At 60.1% G+C, this 22,751-nt stretch overlaps 2 protein-coding genes across 2 annotated transcripts in view; one reads left to right on the top strand and one right to left on the bottom strand.

The window, feature by feature from the left end:
- The window catches only part of LOC144674112 (membrane-associated tyrosine- and threonine-specific cdc2-inhibitory kinase-like), a gene marked incomplete at its 5' end in the record, with an annotated part of 41,830 nt that extends 39,490 nt beyond the window's left edge, over positions 1 to 2,340 (bottom strand). Inside the window, one exon of the mRNA XM_078535618.1 lies at positions 1,942 to 2,340. Within this exon, the coding sequence (XP_078391744.1) occupies positions 1,942 to 2,340 (399 nt within the window). The remainder of the gene's footprint in view (positions 1 to 1,941) is intronic.
- Positions 2,341 to 3,393: 1,053 nt separating this feature from the next.
- elob (elongin B) lies at positions 3,394 to 15,899 on the top strand. Its single transcript, XM_078535617.1, has 4 exons — positions 3,394 to 3,413; positions 4,746 to 4,905; positions 11,034 to 11,168; positions 15,783 to 15,899. The coding sequence occupies exons 1-4, from the start codon at positions 3,394 to 3,396 to the stop codon at positions 15,897 to 15,899; spliced, it is 432 nt and encodes a 143-aa protein (XP_078391743.1).
- Positions 15,900 to 22,751: the final 6,852 nt, after the last annotated feature.

The following is a 22,751-nucleotide window of genomic DNA, read 5'->3' as shown; positions in this document are numbered from 1 at the left end:
CTGGAAAAACTCAGCAGGTCTGGCAGCATCGGCGGAGAGGAACACAGTTGATGTTTCGAGTCCTCATGACCCTTCGACAGAACTAAGGAAAAATAGAAAAGGGGTGAAATATAAGCTGGTTTAAGGGGAAGGTAGAGCTGGATAGAGGGCCAGTGATAAGGTGGAGATAACCAAAAGATGTCACAGACGAAAGGACAAAGAGGTGTTGAAGGTGGCGATATTATCTAAAGGAACGTGCTCGTTAAGGGTAGAAAGCAGGACGAGCAAGGTGCAGATAGCCCTAGTGGGGGTGGGGGGAAGGAATCGAAATAGGCTAAAAGGTAGAGATAAAACAATGGATGGAAATACATTTAAAAATAATGGAACTAGGTGGGAAAAGAAAAATCTAGATAAGTTATTGGGAAAAAACAAAAAGGAGGGGGAAGAAACGGAAAGGGGGTGGGGATGGAGGAGAGAGTTCATGATCTAAAGTTGTTGAACTCAATCTTCAGTCCGGGAGGCTGTAAAGTGCCTAGTCGGAAGATGAGTTGCTAGTTCCTCCAGTTTTCGTTGAGCTTCACTGGAACAATGCAGCAGGCCAAGGACGGACATGTGGACATGAGAGCAGGGTGGAGTGTTAAAATGGCGAGCGACAGGGAGGTCTGGGTCATGCTTGCGGACAGACCGAAGTTGTCCTTTATTGCAAGGGGATTGGAGTACAAGAATGAGGAAGCCTTGCTCCGATCGTACAGGGTTTTGGTGAGGCCACACCTGGAGCACCGTGGGCAGTTCTGGTCTCCATATTTAAGGGAGGATATCCTTGCGTTGGGAGGCAATGCCCCGAAGGATGACGCGATCGGTCCCCTGGGACGAGGGCGGGTGTCCTACGATGAGAGGCTGAGTAAATTGGGTCTGCATTCTCCGGGGTTTAGGGGAACGAGGGGCCATCTCACTGAAATGCCCAGGATCCTGAAAAGGGTTCGAGAGGGCGGATGTTGAGAGATGGTTTCCGCTGGACGGGGGTATCTAAAACACCGGGGTGGGGGTGGGAGAGAGGGGCAACTGTCTCATGATAAGAGGACGATTAATTCGTACTATAGAACCATAGAACACTACAGCACAGAAAACAGGCCATTCGGCCCTTCTAGTCTGTGCCGAAATATTATTCCGCTAGTCCCATTGACCTCCATAACCCTCAGGACCTCTCCCATCCATGTATCTATCCAATTTATTCTTAAAACTTAAGAGTGAGCCCGCATTTACCACATCAGATGGTAGCTCGTTCCACACTCTCTGAGTGAAGAAGTTCCCCCTAAACTTTTCCCCTTTCACCCTAAAGCCATGTCCTCTCGTGTTTATCTCTCCTAATCTAAGTGGAAAGGGCCCACTCGCATTTACTCTGTCCATACCTCTCATAACTTTGTAAACTTCTATCAAATCTCCCCTCATCCTTCTACGCTCCAAGGAATAAAGTCCTAACCTGTTTAATCTTTCCCTGTAACTCAACTACTTAAGACCCGGCAACATCCTAGTAAACCTTCTCTGCGCTCTCTCTCAATCTTGCTGATATCCTTCCTGTAGTCAGGCGGCCAGAGCTGCACACGATACTCCAAAGTTGGCCTCACCAATGTCTTATACAACCTCAACCGTAACATCCCAATAAGGAGGAAAAGTTTCTTCACTCAAAGGGTAGTCAGTCTCTGGGATTCTCTACCCCAGGGGGATGTGAACGCTCCCGTCATTGAAGGCTGGGATGGACAGATTTTGGGGATTAAGGAATTGAGGGGGGAGGGCGAGGAAATGGGGTTGACGGCCAAGGTCAGCCAGGACGGTACTGAATGGCCGAGACGGGCCGAGTGGTCCTACTGCCGTTCCTGTTTGTTACGTTCTCCTCCCTGCCTCACCTCGGTGACGTTGGCAAGTTTAGCTGCTGCCACTCAGCCGGGTGAAGGATGCACGTACCTTGAACACCTCTCCAAAGGAGCCGTGGCCGAGCCTGCTGATCTTCTGGAAGCACTGCTCAAAGTAGAGGTCCTCGTTGCTCTCGTCGTAGACGCGGCTGCTGAGCTGCTGGGCGGACGACTCCTTCCCGGAGACGCTCTGGGGCCGGGGGTGGCTCCACGCCTGCTGCTGCTGCCGCCGGGGGAAGACGCGGCTGACCGGCAGGGCGGTCTTGACCGGGGGCCGGGGGGTCAGGCTGTGGGAGCCCGGCCTTCCCCGCCTCTTGAGGGAGAAGGAGCCCTCCGCCTGCTTGAAGAAAGCTGGCACCGGGATGGGCGTCCGGGCCAGGTGGGAATCGCCCATGGCGACGTGGGTGGGTGGGTGGGTGGGAGTGGGGTTCGGGGTAGGGGATGCCAGGAGGAGGAGGACTGGGTGGGGCCGATGAAACGTCTCACACTTCAGCCCCCACGGGCGCACGCAGGGCATCCCTCATAGCGGGCAGGTCGTGGCGGGCTGTCCTCGATCTCGCCAATCGCCTGCAAAAAAAAAGGACAGAAGTAAGTTAGCCGCGTTTTTCACACTCGACAGGCGCTGGCGAGTTTAATCGCTGCCCTCCTCAGTGTTGACGGGCGGCGCCCTCCGACCGGGCGGGTGCCCTCCCCGAATATAGGAACCGTGGATCGCCAAATCGTTGGCATGAAGCGTGAGGCCAGCCAGCAGTCCATCCTGCCCCGCATCCCTCCCCACCCCCCAGCGCTGACTCAGCGCTCCCCGAGTCTCTTAAAGACGCAGCTCGTCGAAGGGGTCGCGGAAGACCTAGATACATTACATCTACCGCGTTACCCTGGTCTACCCTCCCTCTCTGCCTGCGACCTCCCTGGAGGTGGGGGGAGGTGGGGGGGGCGGGGGGGAGGGATCCACAGTCGTGCGCCACAGACGCCGCCTCCCCAGTAGCGTTTCGGCGGCGAGCGATCTGCTTCCAGTCGGCAGCACGGGCGATCGGCGCACAGAAAGATCCCGCCGAGAGTGCGAGGCGGGCGCAGGAGATTTTTTTGTGCGGGGGGCGGACGTGGAGAGGTTTAACCCCGGGGGGCGGGTAAGACCAGGTCTGGGGTCTATCGGTATGAGACAGTCACTAATAAACCCAATAAGGGGAATTCAGGAGTGAGTCCCTTTAAGTAGAGAACGTTGAGCATGCGTGACTGGCAAGGTTGAGGTGGACAGGGTGGCTGCCTTGAGTAGTTACCTGCTCATGGAGCTTGTTAGTCAGGGTTTCTGACTGAATCACTTTTCTTTTCGCCCCCCCCCACCCCAAGTCTTCCTCTGGCCGGTTCCTCTGGCAGCTTCCCGCCCGAATCTCTCCTTCCTTCCTTCCTTCAGTCGCCGCCCTCAACAAGATGGCCGCCGGCCCCCTCATCAGGATGGCCGCCCCGCACTCGCTCTCCCTCTTTGGAGCGGACGCCCCGCACTAAGATGGCCGCAGCCCCGCTCAGGTGTGCGCCCCGCAGCAAAATGGCCGTCTCCTCTCCCCCACCCCCACCCACCCACCCACCCACCCACCCACCCACCCAGAGACTGGAGTGGAGGCCCCGCACTAAGATGGCCGCGGCCGCCCCCTCTATCCCTCTCGCTGGTGCGGATGCCACGCACGAAGATGGCCGCCTCTCAGTTCCATCTGGCTGGAGCGAACACCCCGCACAAAGATGGCCTCCTCCCCGCTCTCTCTCTCTGGCTAGAGCGTACACCCCGCACAAAGATGGCGGCGACACCAACCCCCCCACCCCTCATCAGGCTCGAAGGGACCAAGATAGCAGCCGGAGCGGAAGTGACGCCTTTAACCGTCCGTTAACGCCTTCAAATAAAATGAATAAACAGTGCCCTCCGGCCAATCTTTCGTGTTATTATCCCTCCCGCCTCACCTGACCCTAATTTCAAGAGATTGAAAAAACTCCGGAGGGGGGAAAAAAGCGAAAAAAAATCGGTCAATTCAAAAACGCGAAGTTGCTCGACCGCGGGATTGATTGATTGACATGGCAGCGCAGTGACGTCTGGACGGGGGCGGGGCCAAGGCGAGGGGCGGGGCTAACGGGAGGAGGACCTGACATGAGGGGGCAGGTCTATCGTTGGGGGCGGGGCGAGAATGGAGGGGCACGGCTAACCCGAGGGGCGGGGCTAACACGAGGAGGGATTGACCCGAGGGGCGGGACTAAGGTGAGAGGCGGGGCTATTATTAGTGGGCGGGGCTAACATCAGACGGGACGGACGTTAGGGGGCGGGGCGAACCTGAGGGACGTGGCTAAAATCAGGAGGGACTGACATAAGGGACGGGTCTATGGTTGGGGGCGGTGTTAAGAGGGCGGGGCGTGGCTGACCTGAGGGGCGGGGATAGCATGAGAGGCTGGTCTTCAATGGGACGGGGCTAATGCTTGGGGAGGGGGGTTCGTCTAACGTGAGAGGGGTGGGGCTAACGTGAAGGGGTGGAGCTAACACGATGGGCGGGACTCGCTGTTTACGTGTGAGGCCGGGCTAACTTGAAGGGGCGGAGTTAACATGAGGGGGCGGGTTTAAAGGAGGGGGCGGTGCTATGGTATGGCGTAGATCGCAATGTGGGCGGAGCTATAACCTGTTACGGATTGGAGTGTGGTTAAAATGGGGCGGAGCTAACATTGGGGGCGGGGCGTGCCTAAGCAGAGAGACGTTGCCATGAGAGGGCGGGGCCATATTTAAAGGTCAATTCTGTCTCTTCCCCCACCCCCCCCAACGTCCTGTCCCATCGCCTTGTGGGATAGCGGAGGTCCCACCCGCGAGTCCTCCCGACCTCCCAGTCGGGCGAGGAGGCGGAGTTTCCACCGTCACCCTCGCGACGCCGGCCGGCATTGTGGGATAGCGGAGGAGCGCAGGCGCCGGTCCTCCGAGGGGGAGGGCACTGAGCATTGTGGGATAGAGGAAGACCCGGGGCTGGGGCTGAAGGCTGTGGCGACTATGGTGAGTGTCTGAGAGAGAGAGAGGGGGGGGTAGGGGTGTAAATAAACCACCCAGGAAACAAGGAGAGGGGGCTGGGAATAAATAACACCTAATAAACACCGCCCCCCCCCCTCTCCAAGAATAAGAACAACAAGTAACCCCAGAGGGGGGAGGATTGAGGGGAGGAGGGGGGAGGATTGAGGGGAGGAGGGGGGAGGATTGAGGGGAGGAGGGGGGAGGATTGAGGGGAGGAGGGGGGAGGATTGAGGGGAGGAGGGGGGAGGATTGAGGGGAGGAGGGGGGAGGATTGAGGGGAGGATGGGGAGGATTGAGGGGAGGAGGGGGGAGGATTGAGGGGAGGAGGGGGGAGGATTGAGGGGAGGAGGGGGGAGGATTGAGGGGAGGAGGGGGGAGGATTGAGGGGAGGAGGGGGAGGATTGAGGGGAGGAGGGGGAGGATTGAGGGGAGGAGGGGGGAGGATTGAGGGGAGGAGGGGGGAGGATTGAGGGGAGGAGGGGGGAGGATTGAGGGAGGAAGGGGGAGGATTGAGGGAGGAGGGGGAGGATTGAGGAGGGAGGGGGAGGATTGAGAGGAGGAGGGGGGATTGAGGGGGAGGATTGAGAGGGGAGGGGGGAGGATTGAGGGGAGGAGGGGGAGGATTGAGGGGAGGAGGGGGGAGGATTGAGGGGGATTGAGGGGAGGAGGGGAGGATTGAGGGGAGGAGGGGGGATTGAGGGGGAGGATTGAGAGGGGAGGGGGGAGGATTGAGGGAGGAGGGGGAGGATTGAGGGAGGAGGGGGAGGATTGAGGGAGGAGGGGGAGGATTGAGGGAGGAGGGGGAGGATTGAGGGAGATGGGGGAGGATTGAGGGAGGAGGGGGAGGATTGAGGGAGGAGGGGGGAGGATTGAGGGAGGAGGGGGAGGATTGAGGGAGGAGGGGGGAGGATTGAGGGAGGAGGGGGAGGATTGAGGGAGGGGGCGAGGATTGAGGGAGGAGGGGGGAGGATTGAGGGAGGAGGGGGGAGGATTGAGGGGGAGGATTGAGAGGGGAGGAGGGGGAGGATTGAGGGAGGAGGGGGAGGATTGAGGGAGGAGGGGGGAGGATTGAGGGAGGAGGGGGGAGGATTGAGGAGGGAGGGGGACGATTGAGGAGGGAGGTGGAGTAGGATTGAGGGGGAGGTGGGGTAGGATTGAGGAGGGAGGGGGAGGATTGAAGAGGAGGGTGGGGTAGGATTGAGGAGGGAGGTGGGGTAGGATTGAGGGGGGAGGTGAAGGGAGAGGATTGAGGGAGGAGGTGGAAGATTGAGAGGGAGGATTGAGGGAGGTGAGAGGAGAGGATTGAGGGAGGAAGTGGAAGATTGAGGGGGCTGAGGTGGAGGATTGAAGGAGGGGAGGGGGAAGATTGAGGGAGGGAGGAGGGGGAGGATTGAGGGTGAAGGGAAGAATTGAGGGGGAGGGAGGATTGATGGGGAGACAGGAGGGGAGGATTGAGGGGGAAGGGGTGGAGGATTGAGGGCAAAGGGGGGATGGAGAGGGGAGGATTGAGGGGGAATGGAGAGGGGAGGATTGAGGGGATGGAGAGGGGAGGATTGAGGGGGCTGGGGACGGATTGAGGGGGCTGGAGAGGGGAGGATTGAGGGGGATGGAGAGGGGATGATTGAGGGGGGATGGAGAGGGGAGGATTATGGGGGAATGGAGAGGGGGGTATTGAGGGGGATGGGGACGGATTGAGGGGGTGGAGAGGATTAAGGGGTTGGGGTGGAGGGGAGGATTAAGGGGTTGATGTGGAGGGGAGGATTAAGGGGTTGGGGAAGATTGAGGTAGGAGGGGGAGGATTGACTGGGAGGGGAGGACTGATGAGGTGTGGGGGTGGATTGAGAGGTGGAGGAGTGAGATGTGTAGGTGCAGGTTCGAGGGGGAGGATTGAGGGATCGAGGGGGGAGTATTGTGGGAAACAGGATCAAGTCGGAATATTGATGGGGGTGGGGGAGAAGAGTGGGGCAAATGGGGAGGCGGGAAGCGAGCTTGGGCAATAGGGGTGGGGTGGAGGGGCTGGTTTGCGAGGGAGGTGGTGGGTGAGGGGAAGTCATCGGACGGGGAGTGTCGGAGGGTGGGTGAAGGGGCACGTGGGCGGGGGCGTGATGCCCTGGCAACGTGTCAGGGCGGGAGGGTCAGGGTTTTATTGTGGTAGCCAGTCAGCCATCGGTGCCCTGGGTATGGTTGGTGGAGTGGGCTGACAAGCGGCAGATACAGTTTAACACAGAGAAGTGCAAAGTGATTCATTTTGGTCGGAAGAACGCGGAGAGACAATATAAAATAAAGGGGACAATTCTAAACGGGGGGGGTATAGGAGCAGAGGGAGATGGGGGTAAATGTGAATAAATCATTGAAGGGGGCAGGACAGGGGGAGAGAGCGGTTAGTAAAGCAGACAGTATCCTGGGCTTTATTCATAGGGGTGTAGGGTACAAGAGCAGGGAGGTTATTTTTTCATTCGCTCATGGGATGTGGGCATCGCTGGCCGGGCCCAGCATTTGTTGCCCGTCCCTAACTGCCCCCTGGAGAAGGTGGTGGGTGAGCCGCCTTCTGAACCGCTGCAGTCCCCGTGTGGTGTAGGTACACCCACAGCGCTGTTAGGGAGGGAGTTCCAGGATTTTGTCCTCGTGTGTGGTGTAGGTACACCCGCGGCGCTGTTAGGGAGGGAGTTCCAGGATTTTGTCCCCTGTGTGGTGTAGGTACACCCACGGCGCTGTTAGGGAGTGAGTTCCAGGATTTTGTCCCGTGTGGTGTAGGTACACCCACGGCGCTGTTAGGGAGGGAGTTCCAGGATTTTGTCCCCGTGTGGTGTAGGTACATCCATGGTGCTGTTAGGGAGGGAGTTCCAGGATTTTGTCCCGTGTGTGGTGTAGGTACACCCACGGCGCTGTTAGGGAGGGAGTTCCAGGATTTTGTCCCCTGTGTGTGTAGGTACACCCACGGCGCTGTTAGGGAGGGAGTTCCAGGATTTTGACCCCAGCGGCAGTGAAGGAACGGCCGATATATTTCCAAGTCGGGATGGGTGAAGGGCTTGGAGGGGAACTTCCAGGTGGTGGGTGTTCCCCATGTGTCTGCTGCCCTCGTCCGTCTAGACGGTAGAGGTGGTGGGTTTGGGTGGCGCTGTCGAAGGAGCCTTGGCGAGTTGCTGCAGTGCATCTTGCAGATGGTACACGCACTGCTGCCCCTGTGCGTCGTGTTGGTGGAGGGAGTGAATGTTTGTGGATGGGGTGCCGATCGAGCGGGGCTGCTTTGTCCTGGATGGTATCGAGCTCCTTGAGTGTTGTGGGAACCGCAACTCATCCAGGCAAGTAGGGAGTGTCCCATCACACTCCTGACTTGTGCCTTGTAGATGGTGGACAGGCTTTGGGGAGTCAGGAGGTGAGTTACTCTCTGCAGGATTCCCAGCCTCTGACCTGCTCTTGTAGCCACAGTATTTATATGGCTGGTCCCAGTTCAGTTTCTGGTCAATGGTAACCCCAGGATGTTGATAGTGGGGGATTCAGTGATGGGTAATGCCATTGAATGTCAAGGGGGCGATGGTTGGATTCTCTCTTGTTGGAGATGGTCATTGCCTGGCACTTGTGTGGCGCAAATGTTACTTGCCACTTGTCAGCCCAAGCCTGGATACTGGATATTGTCCAGGTTTTGCTGCATTTGGACATGGGCTGCTTCAGTATCTGAGGAGTCGCGAATGGTGCTGAACATTGTGCAAACATCAGCGAACATCCCCACTTCTGACCTTATGATGGAAGGAAGGTCATTGATGAAGCAGCTGAAGATGGTTGGGGGCGAGGACAGTAACCCTGAGGAACTCCTGCAGTGATGTCCTGGAGCTGAGATCACTGACCCCCAACAACCACAACCATCTTCCTTTGTGTTCGTAATGACTCCAACCAGCGGAGAGTTTTCCCCCCTGATTCCCATTGACTCCAGTTTTGCTAGGGCTCCTTGATCCCACACTCGGTCAAATGCTGCCTTGATGTCAAGGGCAGTCACTCTCACCTCACCTCGGGAGTTCAGCTCTGTTGTCCATGTTTGAACCAAGGCTGTAATGAGGTCAGGAGCTGAGTGGCCCTGGCGGAACCCAAACTGGGCATCAGCGAGCAGGTTATTGCTAAGCAAGTGCTGCTTGATAGCACTGTTGCTGACCCCTTCCATTACTTTACTGATGATGGAGAGTAGACTGATGGGGCGGTAATTGGCCGGGTTGGATTTGCCCTGCTTTTTGTGTACAGGACATACCTGGGCAATTTCCCCACATAGCCGGGTAGATGCCAGTGTTGTAGCTGTACTGGGACAGCTTGGCTAAGGGGTGTGGCAAGTTCTGGAGCACAAATCTCCAGTACTATTGCCAGAATATTGTCAGGGCCCACAGCCTTTGCAGTATCCAGTGCCTTCAGCCGTTTCTTGACATGATGTGGAGTGAATCGAATTGGCTGAAGGCTGGCGTCTGTGATGCTGGGGACCTCCGGAGGAGGCCGAGATGGATCATCCACTCGGCACTCCTGGCTGAAGATTGTAGCGATCTTCAGCCTTACCTTTGGCACTGATGTGCTGGGCTCCTCCATCACTGAGGATGGGGATATTTGTGGAGCCTCCTCCTCCCAGTGAGTTGTTTAATTGTCCACCACCGTTCACGACTGGATGTGGCAGGACTGCAGAGCTTAGATCTGATCCGTTGGTTGTGGGATCGCTTAGCTCTGGTCTATCGCTTGCTGCTTATGCAGTTTGGCACGCAAGTAGTCCTGCGCTGATCCCCTGGCTTGATGGTAATGGTAGAGTGGGGGATATGCCGGGCCATGAGGTTACAGGTGTGTTTGAGTACAATTCTGCTGCTGCTGATGGCCCACAGCGCCTCATGGATGCCCAGGTCTCGAGTTGGTAGATCTGTTCGAATCTATCCCATTTAGCACGGTGGTAGCGCCACACAACACGATGGAGGGGTATCCTCAATGTGAAGACAGGGACTGAGTGGGTGGTCGCTCCTACCAATAATCAAAGTTCAAGTATGTTTTTCCCCTCTTGTTGGTTCCCTCACCACCTGCCGCAGACCCAGTCTAGCTGCGATGTCCTTTAGGGACTCAGCCAGCTCGGTCAGTAGTGGTGCTACCGAGCCTACTCTTGGTAATGGACGTTGGAGTCCCTCACCCAGAGCACATCCTGCGCCCCTTGCCACCCTCAGTGCTTCTCCCAAGCGGTGTCCAACATGGAGGAGGCACCGATTTGTCAGCTGAGGGAGGGCGGTACATGGGTAACCAGCAGGAGGTTTCCTCGCCCCATGTTTGACCTGATGCCATGAGACTTCACGGGGTCCGGAGTCGATGTTGAGGACCCCCCCCACCCCCAGGGGCAACTCCCTCCCTCCCGACTGTATATACCCTGCGCCGCCACCTCTGCTGGGTCTGTCCTGCTGGTGGGGTCAGGACATACCCAGAGGGACGGCGATGGGTGGAGTCTGGGACATTTACCTGTAAGGTCCGATTCGGGGAGGATGAGTCACGTGTAGTAGGGCCAGACCGGGTGAGGAGGGCAGATTTCTCCCCTAAAGGACACGAGCGAGATAGATAAGTTTCAGGACAATCGACAAACGGTTTCACGGTCGCGATGATCAAGACGGGCTTTTTAAATTCCAGGTTTATTCGTCGAATTTAAAGGGGCTGTGGGATTCGCGCCCGCGAGAGATGAAACAGCCTGCAAACTGCGCCAAATGACGGGACTCGGGTGGGGCGGGGGGGTGAACTCGCCACTTCTGTAAACCATTTCGGATTCACCTTTTCCGCCCATAGCCCCCTCCCCTGCCTCCGCGTTGGCAATGCTAGCCATCCTATGTAAACGCGTCACGCCGCAGTTGCAGCCTCCCACCAGCGGCGGCGCTGTGGCGCCGAGTGGGCGCTGCCTTCCGACGCCCCGGGGTGGAACCGGGCGACTTCCCGAGTCCTTTTCGGCGGGGAGGGGGTGGGAGGGTGTCAATTGGAAATCTTGAGAGAGGGGGTGGATAGATTGGTGTTGGGTGAGCAGAGGGCGGGGTCTGATTGGACGCTGGCATTTAACCGCTCCTCCCTTTCTCTCCACACCCCCACCCCCCCCCGCCTTCTCTATCCGCCCCCACCCAAAGGATGTCTTTCTAATGATTCGCCGGCACAGGACGACCATATTCACAGACGCCAAGGAGTCGACCACGGTTCTAGAACTCAAAAAGGTCGTGGAAGGGATTCTCAAGCGGTTGCCAGAAGACCAGAGACTGTACAAGGTGGGCAGCGAGTCTAGGCCGAAGGCTCCATTTTGGTATCTAACCCCGCGCTGTACCTGTCCTGGGAGTGTTTGATGGGGACAGTGTAGAGGGAGCTTTACTCTGTATCTAGTGCTCGTGCGCGTCTCTGCATGGGGGAATGTGTGGCGGGGGTGGGGGGTGTGGTGTGGTTCGCAAGGGAGTGTGCGGGGAGCGACTGACTGGAGACCATCCGATGGGGCGATGGTTCCTGTAGTCGAACGCCCCGCGCTTGCCAAGGGGGCCCAGCAGGTGGCAGCGAGGAGGGCAGTTCCCATCGGCCCAGGGGAGGGTGCCGAGCTGCCTTAGTGCCCTCCCTCCTGCTGCCAGAGGGTGGTGCCGGCTGCCCACGTACCCGGACACCCAGCTGTACCGCAGGTCGACCGTTTCCCCGGCTCCCGGACCCCCTCCTCACTCCCTCTCCCCGGCTCCCGGACCCCCTCCTCACTCCCTCTCCCCGGCTCCCGGACCCCCTCCTCTCCCCGGCTCCCCGGACCCCTCCTCACTCCCTCTCCCCGGCTCCCGGACCCCCTCCTCACCCCCTCTCTCCCCAGCTCCCGTACCCCCTCCTCACCCCCTCTTCCCCGGCTCCCAGACCCCCTCCTCACCCCCTCCCCCACCCCCTCCTCACCCCCTCTCTCCCCGGCTCCCAGACCCCCTCCTCACCCCCTCTTCCCCAGCTCCCGGACCCCCTCCTCACCCCCTCTTCCCCCGGCTCCCGGACCCCCTCCTCACCCCCTCTCTCCCCGGCTCCCGGACCCCCTCCTCACCCCCTCTCCCCTGCTCCCGGACCCCCTCCTCACCCCCTCTCCCCGGCTCCCGGACCCCCTCCTCACTCCCTCTCCCCGGCTCCCGTACCCCCTCCTCACCCCCTCTCTCCCCGGCTCCCGGACCCCCTCCTCACCCCCTCTCTCCCCTGCTCCCGGACCCCCTCCTCACCCCCTCTCTCCCCCGGCTCCCGGACCCCTCCTCACCCCCTCTCCCCGGCTCCCGGACCCCCTCCTCACCCCCTCTCCCCGGCTCCCGGACCCCCTCTCTTCCCGGCTCCCGGACCCCCTCCTCACCCCCTCTTCCCCCGGCTCCCGGACCCCCTCCTCACCCCCTCTCCCCGGCTCCCGGACCCCCTCTCTTCCCGGCTCCCGGACCCCCTCCTCACCCCCTCTTCCCCCGGCTCCCGGACCCCCTCCTCACCCCCTCTCCCCGGCTCCCGTACCCCCTCCTCACCCCCTCTCTCCCCGGCTCCCGGACCCCCTCCTCACCCCCTCTCTCCCCTGCTCCCGGACCCCTCCTCACCCCCTCTCTCCCCGGCTCCCGGACCCCCTCCTCACCCCCTCTCCCCGGCTCCCGGACCCCCTCCTCACCCCCTCTCCCCGGCTCCCGGACCCCCTCTCTTCCTGGCTCCCGGACCCCCTCCTCACCCCCTCTTCCCCCGGCTCCCGGACCCCCTCCTCACCCCCTCTCCCCGGCTCCCGGACCCCCTCTCTTCCCGGCTCCCGGACCCCTCCTCCCCCCCTCTTCCCCCGGCTCCCGGACCCCCTCCTCACCCCCTCTCCCCCGGCTCCCGGACCCCCTCCTCACCCCCTCTCCCCGGCTCCCGGACCCCCTCCTCACCCCCTCTCTCCCCAGCTCCGGACCCCTCCTCACCCCCTCTCTCCCCGGCTCCCGGACCCCCTCCTCACCCCCTCTCCCCGGCTCCCGGACCCCCTCCTCACCCCCTCTCCCCGGCTCCCGGACCCCCTCCTCACTCCCTCTCCCCGGCTCCCGGACCCCTCCTCACCCCCTCTCCCCGGCTCCCGGACCCCCTCCTCACTCCCTCTCCCCGGCTCCCGGACCCCTCCTCACCCCCTCTCCCCGGCTCCCGGACCCCCTCCTCACCCCTCTCCCCGGCTCCCGGACCCCCTCCTCACTCCCTCTCCCCGGCTCCCGGACCCACTCCTCACCCCTCTCCCCGGCTCCCGGACCCCCTCCTCACCCCCTCTCCCCGGCTCCCGGACCCCCTCTCACCCCCTCTCCCCGGCTCCCGGACCCCCTCCTCACTCCCTCTCCCCGGCTCCCGGACCCCTCCTCTCCCCGGCTCCGGACCCCCTCCTCACCCCCTCTCCCCGCCTCCCGGACCCCCTCCTCACCCCCTCTCCCCGGCTCCCGGACCCCTCCTCACACGCTCTCCCCGGACCCCTCCTCACTCCCTCACCCCCTGTCCCGGACCCCCTCCTCACTCTCTCTCTCTCTCACCGCCCTGCCCCTGTCTCTCTCTCTCCGCCCGCTCTGCCCCTCTCTCTCTCTCGGCCGCCTCTCTCTCTCTCTCGCCCGCCCCTCTCTCTCTCTCCCGCCCCTCTCTCTCTCCCGCCCTCTCTCTCTCTCGCCCGCCCCTCTCTCTCTCTCGCCCGCCCCTCTCTCTCTCTCTCGCCCGCCCCTCTCTCTCTCTCTCGCCCGCCCCTCTCTCTCTCGCCCGACCCTCTCTCTCTCGCCCGCCCCTCTCTCTCTCGCCCGCCCCTCTCTCTCTCTCTCGCCCGCCCCTCTCTCTCTCTCTCGCCCGCCCCTCTCTCTCTCTCTCTCGCCCGCCACTCTCTCTCTCTCGCCCGCCCCTCTCTCTCTCTCCCACCCCTCTCTCTCTCCCGCCCCTCCCTCTCTCTCGCCCGCCCCTCTCTCTCTCTCGCCCGCCCCTCTCTCTCTCTCGCCCGCCCTCTCTCTCTCTCGCCCGCCCTCTCTCTCTCTCTCCCGCCCCTCTCTCTCCCGCCCCTCTCTCTCTCTCTCTCGCCCGCCCCTCTCTCTCTCTCGCCTGCCCCCTCTCTCTCTCTCTCGCCCGCCCTGCCCCCACCTCTCTCTCTCTCTCTCTCTCTCTCTCGCCTGCCCCTCACTCTCTCGCTCTCGCCCGCCCTCTCTCGCTCTCGCCCGCCCCTCTCTCGCTCTCGCCCGCCCCTCTCTCGCTCTCGCCCGCCCCTCTCTCGCTCTCGCCCGCCCCTCTCTCGCTCTCGCCCGCCCCTCTCTCGCTCTCGCCCGCCCCTCTCTCGCTCTCGCCCGCCCCTCTCTCGCTCTCGCCCGCCCCTCTCTCGCTCTCGCCCGCCCCTCTCTCGCTCTCGCCCGCCCCTCTCTCGCTCTCGCCCGCCCCTCTCTCGCTCTCGCCCGCCCCTCTCTCGCTCTCGCCCGCCCCCTCTCTCGCTCTCGCCCGCCCCTCTCTCGCTCTCGCCCGCCCCTCTCTCGCTCTCGCCCGCCCCTCTCTCGCTCTCGCCCGCCCCTCTCTCGCTCTCGGCCCGCCCCTCTCTCGCTCTCGCCCGCCCCTCTCTCGCTCTCGCCCGCCCCTCTCTCGCTCTCGCCCGCCCCTCTCTCGCTCTCGCCCGCCCCTCTCTCGCTCTCGCCCGCCCCTCTCTCGCTCTCGCCCGCCCCTCTCTCGCTCTCGCCCGCCCCTCTCTCGCTCTCGCCCGCCCCTCTCTCGCTCTCGCCCGCCCCTCTCTCGCTCTCGCCCGCCCCTCTCTCGCTCTCGCCCGCCCCTCTCTCGCTCTCGCCCGCCCCTCTCTCGCTCTCGCCCGCCCCTCTCTCGCTCTCGCCCGCCCCTCTCTCGCTCTCGCCCGCCCCTCTCTCGCTCTCGCCCGCCCCTCTCTCGCTCTCGCCCGCCCCTCTCTCGCTCTCGCCCGCCCCTCTCTCGCTCTCGCCCGCCCCTCTCTCGCTCTCGCCCGCCCCTCTCTCGCTCTCGCCCGCCCCTCTCTCGCTCTCGCCCGCCCCTCTCTCGCTCTCGCCCGCCCCTCTCTCGCTCTCGCCCGCCCCTCTCTCGCTCTCGCCCGCCCCTCTCTCGCTCTCGCCCGCCCCTCTCTCGCTCTCGCCCGCCCCTCTCTCGCTCTCGCCCGCCCCTCTCTCGCTCTCGCCCGCCCCTCTCTCGCTCTCGCCCGCCCCTCTCTCGCTCTCGCCCGCCCCTCTCTCGCTCTCGCCCGCCCCTCTCTCTCTCCTCCCCCAGCACCTCGTGCGCTTGCTCTCTCTCTGCACCCCTGCCGCTGTACCTGCTGCCGATCCCCCTCCTCACCCCACCGTCCCCCCACAAACCCCGGCGCCTTACAGCCTCTCGCCGCCTCTCCCAGCCCTGGCTTGGTGTGATAGTTTGCGCCTCTCCTTTCCCACCCCGTGTGTGAGCGACACACGCCTGTGGTCAGCATCCCCTGGGTCTATTCGTGGGGGTCTCAGCGACACTGACTGAGTCCCTCAGCGCTCCGGCTGTTATCAGCTCTCTGCCTGAGTTAGCGTTGGGGAATGTCCTGGACCAGGAGCTCTGAGATTGTCTGTATCTCCCGCCCCGATTGAACCCTCTGTGTAAACCTGTGTGTGTGACGGAGATTAGACAGGATGGAACTTCATTGTCTGTTTTACCCCTTTATACCTCTCCCTCTGCTCCTCACTCCCTCTGCCCCCCCCTCTCTCTCTCTCTCTCTCTCTCTCTCTGCCCCCCTCTGGCTCTCTCTCTCTCTTCTCTCTCTCTCTCTGCCCCCCTCTCTCTCTCTCTCTCTCTCTCTCTCTCTCTCTCTGCCCCCCTCTGGCTCTCTCTCTCTCTCTCTCTCTCTCTCTCTCTCTCTCTCTCGCTCTGACCCTCTCCCCACTCCTCTAACGCAGGATGACCAGCTACTGGAAGACGGTAAAACGTTGGGCGATTGTGGATTCACCAGCCAGACGGCGAGGCCGCAGGCTCCTGCCACTGTAGGGTTGGCCTTCAATCCGTGGGTGAGTTGACCATCAAGCCTGGCGCGTGCTAACCGGTGGCGGGGGGGCTGTCACTGCCTCCCAAACCCTGACCAGGGGGTCCTTACCCATCGATTAGCCTGCAAGCCGGGGTTCAAACGCACCTCCCTGGGCTGCACTTAATCTGTTTAGGGTGCAGAAGGAGGCCATTCGGCCCATTGAGTCCCTGCCGGCTCTTGGTCGAACGTTCCAGTCGGAACCCCATTTCCCCACCCGTGCCCCCCACCCCCCCACACCGACCTGCTCTCCTCTACCGTAGCCCCGCAAGTTTATTTCCCTCCAGCGCCCGTCCGGTGAAATCATTCACCGCTCCCGGCTGCCACCATGTTGCGTGGGGGGAGTGCGCAGCGAGTTCCACAGGCCGTTGTCGCCCATCCTTGGGAGAAAACAAAGTTCTCCCTCGCACTCACCCCCTCTCTCGCCGCACCCCCCCGACCAAAATCTTAAATACCCCCCTCTCTCCCTCGCCACCAGCCCCCTCCTCAACCAATGGGAACCGCTCTTCCTTCTCTGTCCCTTATCCAGTCTTGTCCACCTCTCTCCGATGGCCCCCTCGACCTCCTTCCCCCCACCCCCCAAGGAGAACCGTCCCTCCGACCCGAACCTCGGCAGCTTAAAAAATCCCCTCCCTCCCCCAGGTAGATCTCCCTCCTCCACCACCCTCTCTCTCTCTCTCTCTCTCGAGGACCCTCGCACCCCTTACCCCCCACCGGCGGAGAACAGCCCCCAGTCCCTCCGACCCGAACCTCGGCAGCTTAAAAAATCCCCTCCCTTCCTCCCTCCCCCCCCCGGTAGATCTCCCTCCTCCACCACCCCCTCTCTCTCTCTCTCTCGAGGACCCTCGCACCCCTTTTTCCCCCCCACCCCCCCCCCCCGGAAATGTGGCGACAAGTGACGGGGACGCGGTCCTCTGGTTGGGAAGCCCCCCGCCCCTTGGCGTGAGGATCGTGAAGGTCCCAAGTCTCCCCTCCGCCTTGTGTAACGCGATTGCCTCCCACCCTCTCTCCAGCCTCTTAGATGGGGTCGGGGGCTCAGGGTTGGAGAGAGGGCTAGTCGATGAGGGGTGGTGGGGATCGTAGACGGAGGTTGGGGGCTTAGGAAAGGGGGCGGGAGAGACGGGGTAGCCTCGGAGAACTCCCGACAGACCCTCTACTTTCATTCGAAGCTGGCAAACATTAACCTTTCACCCCCCTCCCCGCCCTGGGCCTGGGGTTCCGAGGAGACGGGCGTGAGGTGAGGTGAGGTGAGGTGGGCCAATAAATTGGGCGGATGGAGTTTAACGTGGGTCGCCCTCTCCGGCTGGAGGAATGGAAAAGCCGAACGTTGTCGAGACGGAGAGAGATTCTGAGGGTGCGGAGGGGGATCTGGGTGTCCCGGCGCACGAATCCCAACAAAATAGTTGGTGTGCAGATGCAGCGAGTGATCGGGGAAGGCGAGAGGAACATCGTCCTTCATTGCGAGGGGCGGGGACGGAGTTAGGAAAAGTCGGGGAAGTCTCGCTCCGACTGTCCAGGGCGTCGGTGAGACCCGCTCCTGGGGCACTGCGGACAGTTTTGGTCTCCTGACTTAAGGAGGGACAGACTCGCGCTGGAGGCCGTTCAGAGAAGGTTCACTCGGACCGATTCCTGGGACGAAGGGAGAGGGGGTTTGTCTCGTGAGGAGAGGTGGAGCAGGTTGGGCCCTGTCCGCCATTGGAGTTTAGAAGAACGAGAGGCGATCTTATCGAGACAGATAAGATTCGGAGGGGGGGGGATAGGGGGCTCGACAGGGGTGGATGCTGGGAGGATGTTTACCCCCCTCGTGTTTGGGGGGGAATCTAGAACGAGGAGGGGGCACAGTTTCAGAATGAAGGGGTTGAAGACGGAGAGGAGGAGGAATTTCTTCTCTCAGAGGGGGGTCAGTCTGTGGGATTCTCTCCCCCCCACCCCCGCCCACAGAGAGCAGTGGAGGCCGGGGCGTTGGATACACTCGAGGCCGAGGGAGACGGGGTTTGTGATCGACGAGGTGGGGGGGAGACAGACGGGAAAGCGGAGTTAAGGCAGCGATCGGATCTTATCGAATGGGAGGGGAGCAGCAGGCTGGAGAGGGGCTGAAGGGCCTCCTGTTGCTCAGGCCGGGAGGCACAGCTGGCGGCCTGGCCCATTTCCCCTTCCACCCCCAACCTCGGTGCGTGTTTGACCGTATTTGGAGATAGTGGAGGATTGGTTGCTCCGTGTGTGTGTGTGTGAGAGAGAGAGAGAGAGAGAGAGAGAGACAGACACACACACACAGGATGTTGTGGCCTAGTCGGTGCCGCGCTCGCTCCTGCTGCTTCCTGCCCTCGCTGGGCCCCTCGGCGCGCCCAGCGCCCCCGCAGTGGCTTTCCGGTCCAGCTGGCCTAGACAGCCTTCTCCACCACCACCCTCCCAGGCGGGGCCTCGCCTCGCACCTGCTTCCCCCACCACAGCCTCTCCCTCCCTCCCCTCACGTCCCCCGGGGGTTGGGGGAGAGAGAGCAGGGCTGCTTCTCGATCCCTCGCCAGCGAGCGAGATCCAGACCATAAGACCGTAGGAGCGGAAATGAGGCCATTCGGCCCATCGAGTCTGCTCCGCCATTCAGTCATGGCTGATAAGTTTCTCAACCCCATTCTCCCCGTAACCTTTCATCCCTTGCCCATCGAGAACCTATCTATCTCGGTCTTAAATACACTCAGTGGCCTGGCCTCCCACAGCCTCCTGTGGCCATGAAATTCCATAGATTCACCCACTCTCTGGCTAAAGAAGTTTCTCCCTCATCTCTGTTCTAAAAGGTTAAGGGGATAAGCGACCAGCCAGACTCTTGACAGCTCCCGTCTCTTACCCCAACCCCCACACCCCCTCCCTATCTCTGTAACCTCCTCCAGCCCCTACAACCCTCCCTATCTCTGTAACCTCCTCCAGCCCCTACAACCCTCCCTATCTCTGTAACCTCCTCCAGCCCCCTACAACCCTCCCTATCTCTGTAACCTCCTCCAGCCCCTACAACCCTCCCTATCTCTGTAACCTCCTCCAGCCCCTACAACCCTCCCTATCTCTGTAACCTCCTCCAGCCCCTACGACCCTCCCTATCTCTGTAACCTCCTACCACCCGCCGAAATCTCTGCGCTCCTCCAATTCCGGCCTCTCGAGCATCCCCCGATTCCCATCGCTCCGCCATTGGCGACTGGGCCTTCAGCTGCCTGGGGGGGGACCCTAAGCTCTGGAATTCCCTCCTAAACCCCTCCCCCTCTCTCCCTTTCTCTTCCTTTAAGATGCCCATTAAAATACACGTCTTTGAGCAATCATTTGGTCACCAGTCAGTGTACAGATATCTCCCTGAGAGAGAGAGAGAGGCCTGAGAGACACCAGTCAGTGTACAGATATCTCCCTGAGAGAGAGAGGGGACTGAGAGACACCAGTCAGTGTACAGATATCTCCCTGAGAGAGAGAGGGGACTGAGAGACACCAGTCAGTGTACAGATATCTCCCTGAGAGAGAGAGAGGACTGAGAGACACCAGTCAGTGTACAGATATCTCCCTGAGAGAGAGAGCGGACTGAGAGACACCAGTCAGTGTACAGATATCTCCCTGAGAGAGAGAGGGGACTGAGAGTCACCAGTCAGTGTACAGATATCTCTCTGAGAGAGAGAGCGGACTGAGAGACACCAGTCAGTGTACAGATATCTCCCTGAGAGAGAGAGAGGACTGAGAGACACCAGTCAGTGTACAGATATCTCCCTGAGAGAGAGAGGGGACTGAGAGACACCAGTCAGTGTACAGATATCTCCCTGAGAGAGAGAGGGGACTGAGAGACACCAGTCAGTGTACAGATATCTCCCTGAGAGAGAGAGAGGGACTGAGAGACACCAGTCAGTGTACAGATATCTCCCTGAGAGAGAGAGAGGGACTGAGAGACACCAGTCAGTGTACAGATATCTCCCTGAGAGAGAGAGAGGGACTGAGAGACACCAGTCAGTGTACAGATATCTCCCTGAGAGAGAGAGGGGACTGAGAGACACCAGTCAGTGTACAGATATCTCCCTGAGTGAGAGAGAGGGACTGAGAGACACCAGTCAGTGTACAGATATCTCCCTGAGAGAGAGAGGGGACTGAGAGACACCAGTCAGTGTACAGATATCTCCCTGAGAGAGAGAGAGGGGCTGAGAGACACCAGTCAGTGTACAGATATCTCCCTGAGAGAGAGAGAGGGGACTGAGAGACACCAGTCAGTGTACAGATATCTTCCTGAGAGAGAGGGACTGAGAGACACCAGTCAGTGTACAGATATCTCCCTGAGAGAGAGAGAGGGACTGAGAGACACCAGTCAGTGTACAGATATCTCCCTGAGAGAGAGAGGGGACTGAGAGACACCAGTCAGTGTACAGATATCTCCCTGAGAGAGAGAGAGAGAGGGGACTGAGAGACACCAGTCAGTGTACAGATATCTTCCTGAGAGAGAGGGACTGAGAGACACCAGTCAGTGTACAGATATCTCCCTGAGAGAGAGGGGACTGAGAGACACCAGTCAGTGTACAGATATCTCCCTGAGAGAGAGAGGGGACTGACAGACACCAGTCAGTGTACAGATATCTCCCTGAGAGAGAGAGGGGACTGAGAGACACCAGTCAGTGTACAGATATCTCCCTGAGAGAGTGAGGGGACTGAGAGACACCAGTCAGTGTACAGATATCTCCCTGAGAGAGAGAGAGGGGGCTGAGAGACACCAGTCAGTGTACAGATATCTCCCTGAGAGAGAGAGAGAGGGGACTGAGAGACAGCAGTCAGTGTACAGATATCTCCCTGAAGAGAGAGAGGGGACTGAGAGACACCAGTCAGTGTACAGATATCTCCCTGAGAGAGAGAGGGGACTGAGAGACACCAGTCAGTGTACAGATATCTCCCTGAGAGAGATGGGACTGAGAGACACCAGTCAGTGTACAGATATCTCCCTGAGAGAGAGAGAGGGGACTGAGCGACACCAGTCAGTGTACAGATATCTCCCTGAGAGAGAGAGGGGACTGAGCGACACCAGTCAGTGTACAGATATCTCCCCTGTGAGAGAGGGACTGAGAGACACCAGTCAGTGTACAGATATCTTCCTGAGAGAGAGAGAGGGACTGAGAGACACCAGTCAGTGTACAGATATCTCCCTGAGACAGAGAGAGGGGGCTGAGAGACACCAGTCAGTGTACAGATATCTCCCTGAGAGAGAGAGCAGGACTGAGAGACACCAGTCAGTGTACAGATATCTCCCTGAGAGAGAGAGAGAGGGGGCTGAGAGACACCAGTCAGTGTACAGATATCTCCCTGAGAGAGAGAGGGGGACTGAGAGACACCAGTCAGTGTACAGATATCTCCTGAGAGAGAGAGGGGGACTGAGAGACACCAGTCAGTGTACAGATGTCTCCCTGAGAGAGAGAGAGTGGACTAAGATACACCAGTCAGTGTCCAGATATCTCCCTGAGAGAGAGAGAGGGACTGAGACACCAGTCAGTGTACAGATGTCTCCCTGAGAGAGAGAGAGAGGGGACTGAGAGACACCAGTCAGTGTACAGATATCTCCCTGTGAGAGAGAGAGGGGGACTGAGAGACACCAGTCAGTGTACAGATATCTCCTGAGAGAGAGAGAGGGGACTGAGAGACACCAGTCAGTGTACAGATATCTCCCTGAGAGAGAGGGACTGAGAGACACCAGTCAGTGTACAGATATCTCCCTGAGAGAGAGAGAGAGAGAGGGACTGAGAGACACCAGTCAGTGTACAGATATCTCCCTGAGAGAGAGAGGGGGACTGAGAGACACCAGTCAGTGTACAGATGTCTCCCTGAGAGAGAGAGTGGACTAAGATACACCAGTCAGTGTCCAGATATCTCCCTGACAGAGAGAGAGGGACTGAGAGACACCAGTCAGTGTACAGATGTCTCCCTGAGAGAGAGAGAGAGAGAGAGGGGACTGAGAGACACCAGTCAGTGTACAGATATCTCCCTGAGAGAGAGAGGGACTGAGCGACACCGGTCAGTGTACGGATATCTCCCTGAGAGAGAGGGACTGAGAGACACCAGTCAGTGTACAGATATCTCTTTGAGAGAGAGAGAGAGGGACTGAGAGACACCAGTCGGTGTACAGATATCTCTCTCAGAGAGAGAGGGGACTGAGAGACACCAGTCAGTGTACAGATATCTACCTGAGAGAGAGAGGGGACTGAGAGACACCAGTCAGTGTACAGATATCTCCCTGAGAGAGAGAGGGGGGACTGAGAGACACCAGTCAGTGTCCAGATATCTCCCTGAGAGAGAGAGGGGGACTGAGAGACACCAGTCAGTGTACAGATATCTCCCCTGAGAGAGAGAGAGAGGGACTGAGAGACACCAGTCAGTGTACAGATATCTCCCTGAGAGAGAGAGGGGACTGAGAGACACCAGTCAGTGTACAGATATCTCCCTGAGAGAGAGAGAGAGGGACTGAGAGACACCAGTCAGTGTACAGATATCTCCCTGAGAGAGAGAGAGGGACTGAGAGACACCAGTCAGTGTACAGATATCTCCCTGAGAGAGAGAGGGACTGAGAGACACCAGTCAGTGTACAGATATCTCCCTGAGAGAGAGAGAGGGGACTGAGAGACACCAGTCAGTGTACAGATATCTCCCCCTAGGAAGAGAGAGGGGACTGAGAGACACCAGTCAGTGTACAGATATCTCCCTGAGAGAGAGAGAGTCAGTGTAGATATCTCTGAGAGAGAGAGGGACTGAGAGACACCAGTCAGTGTACAGATATCTCCCTGAGAGAGAGAGGGGACTGAGAGACACCAGTCAGTGTACAGATATCTCCTGAGAGAGAGAGAGGGGAAAA

Source organism: Cetorhinus maximus, unplaced genomic scaffold, assembly GCF_964194155.1.
Source record: "Cetorhinus maximus unplaced genomic scaffold, sCetMax3.hap1.1 HAP1_SCAFFOLD_558, whole genome shotgun sequence".
Taxonomy (NCBI): domain Eukaryota; kingdom Metazoa; phylum Chordata; class Chondrichthyes; order Lamniformes; family Cetorhinidae; genus Cetorhinus; species Cetorhinus maximus.
The sequence above is the reverse complement of the archived record's forward strand: the minus strand, read 5'-3'. Positions and strand labels throughout refer to the sequence as shown.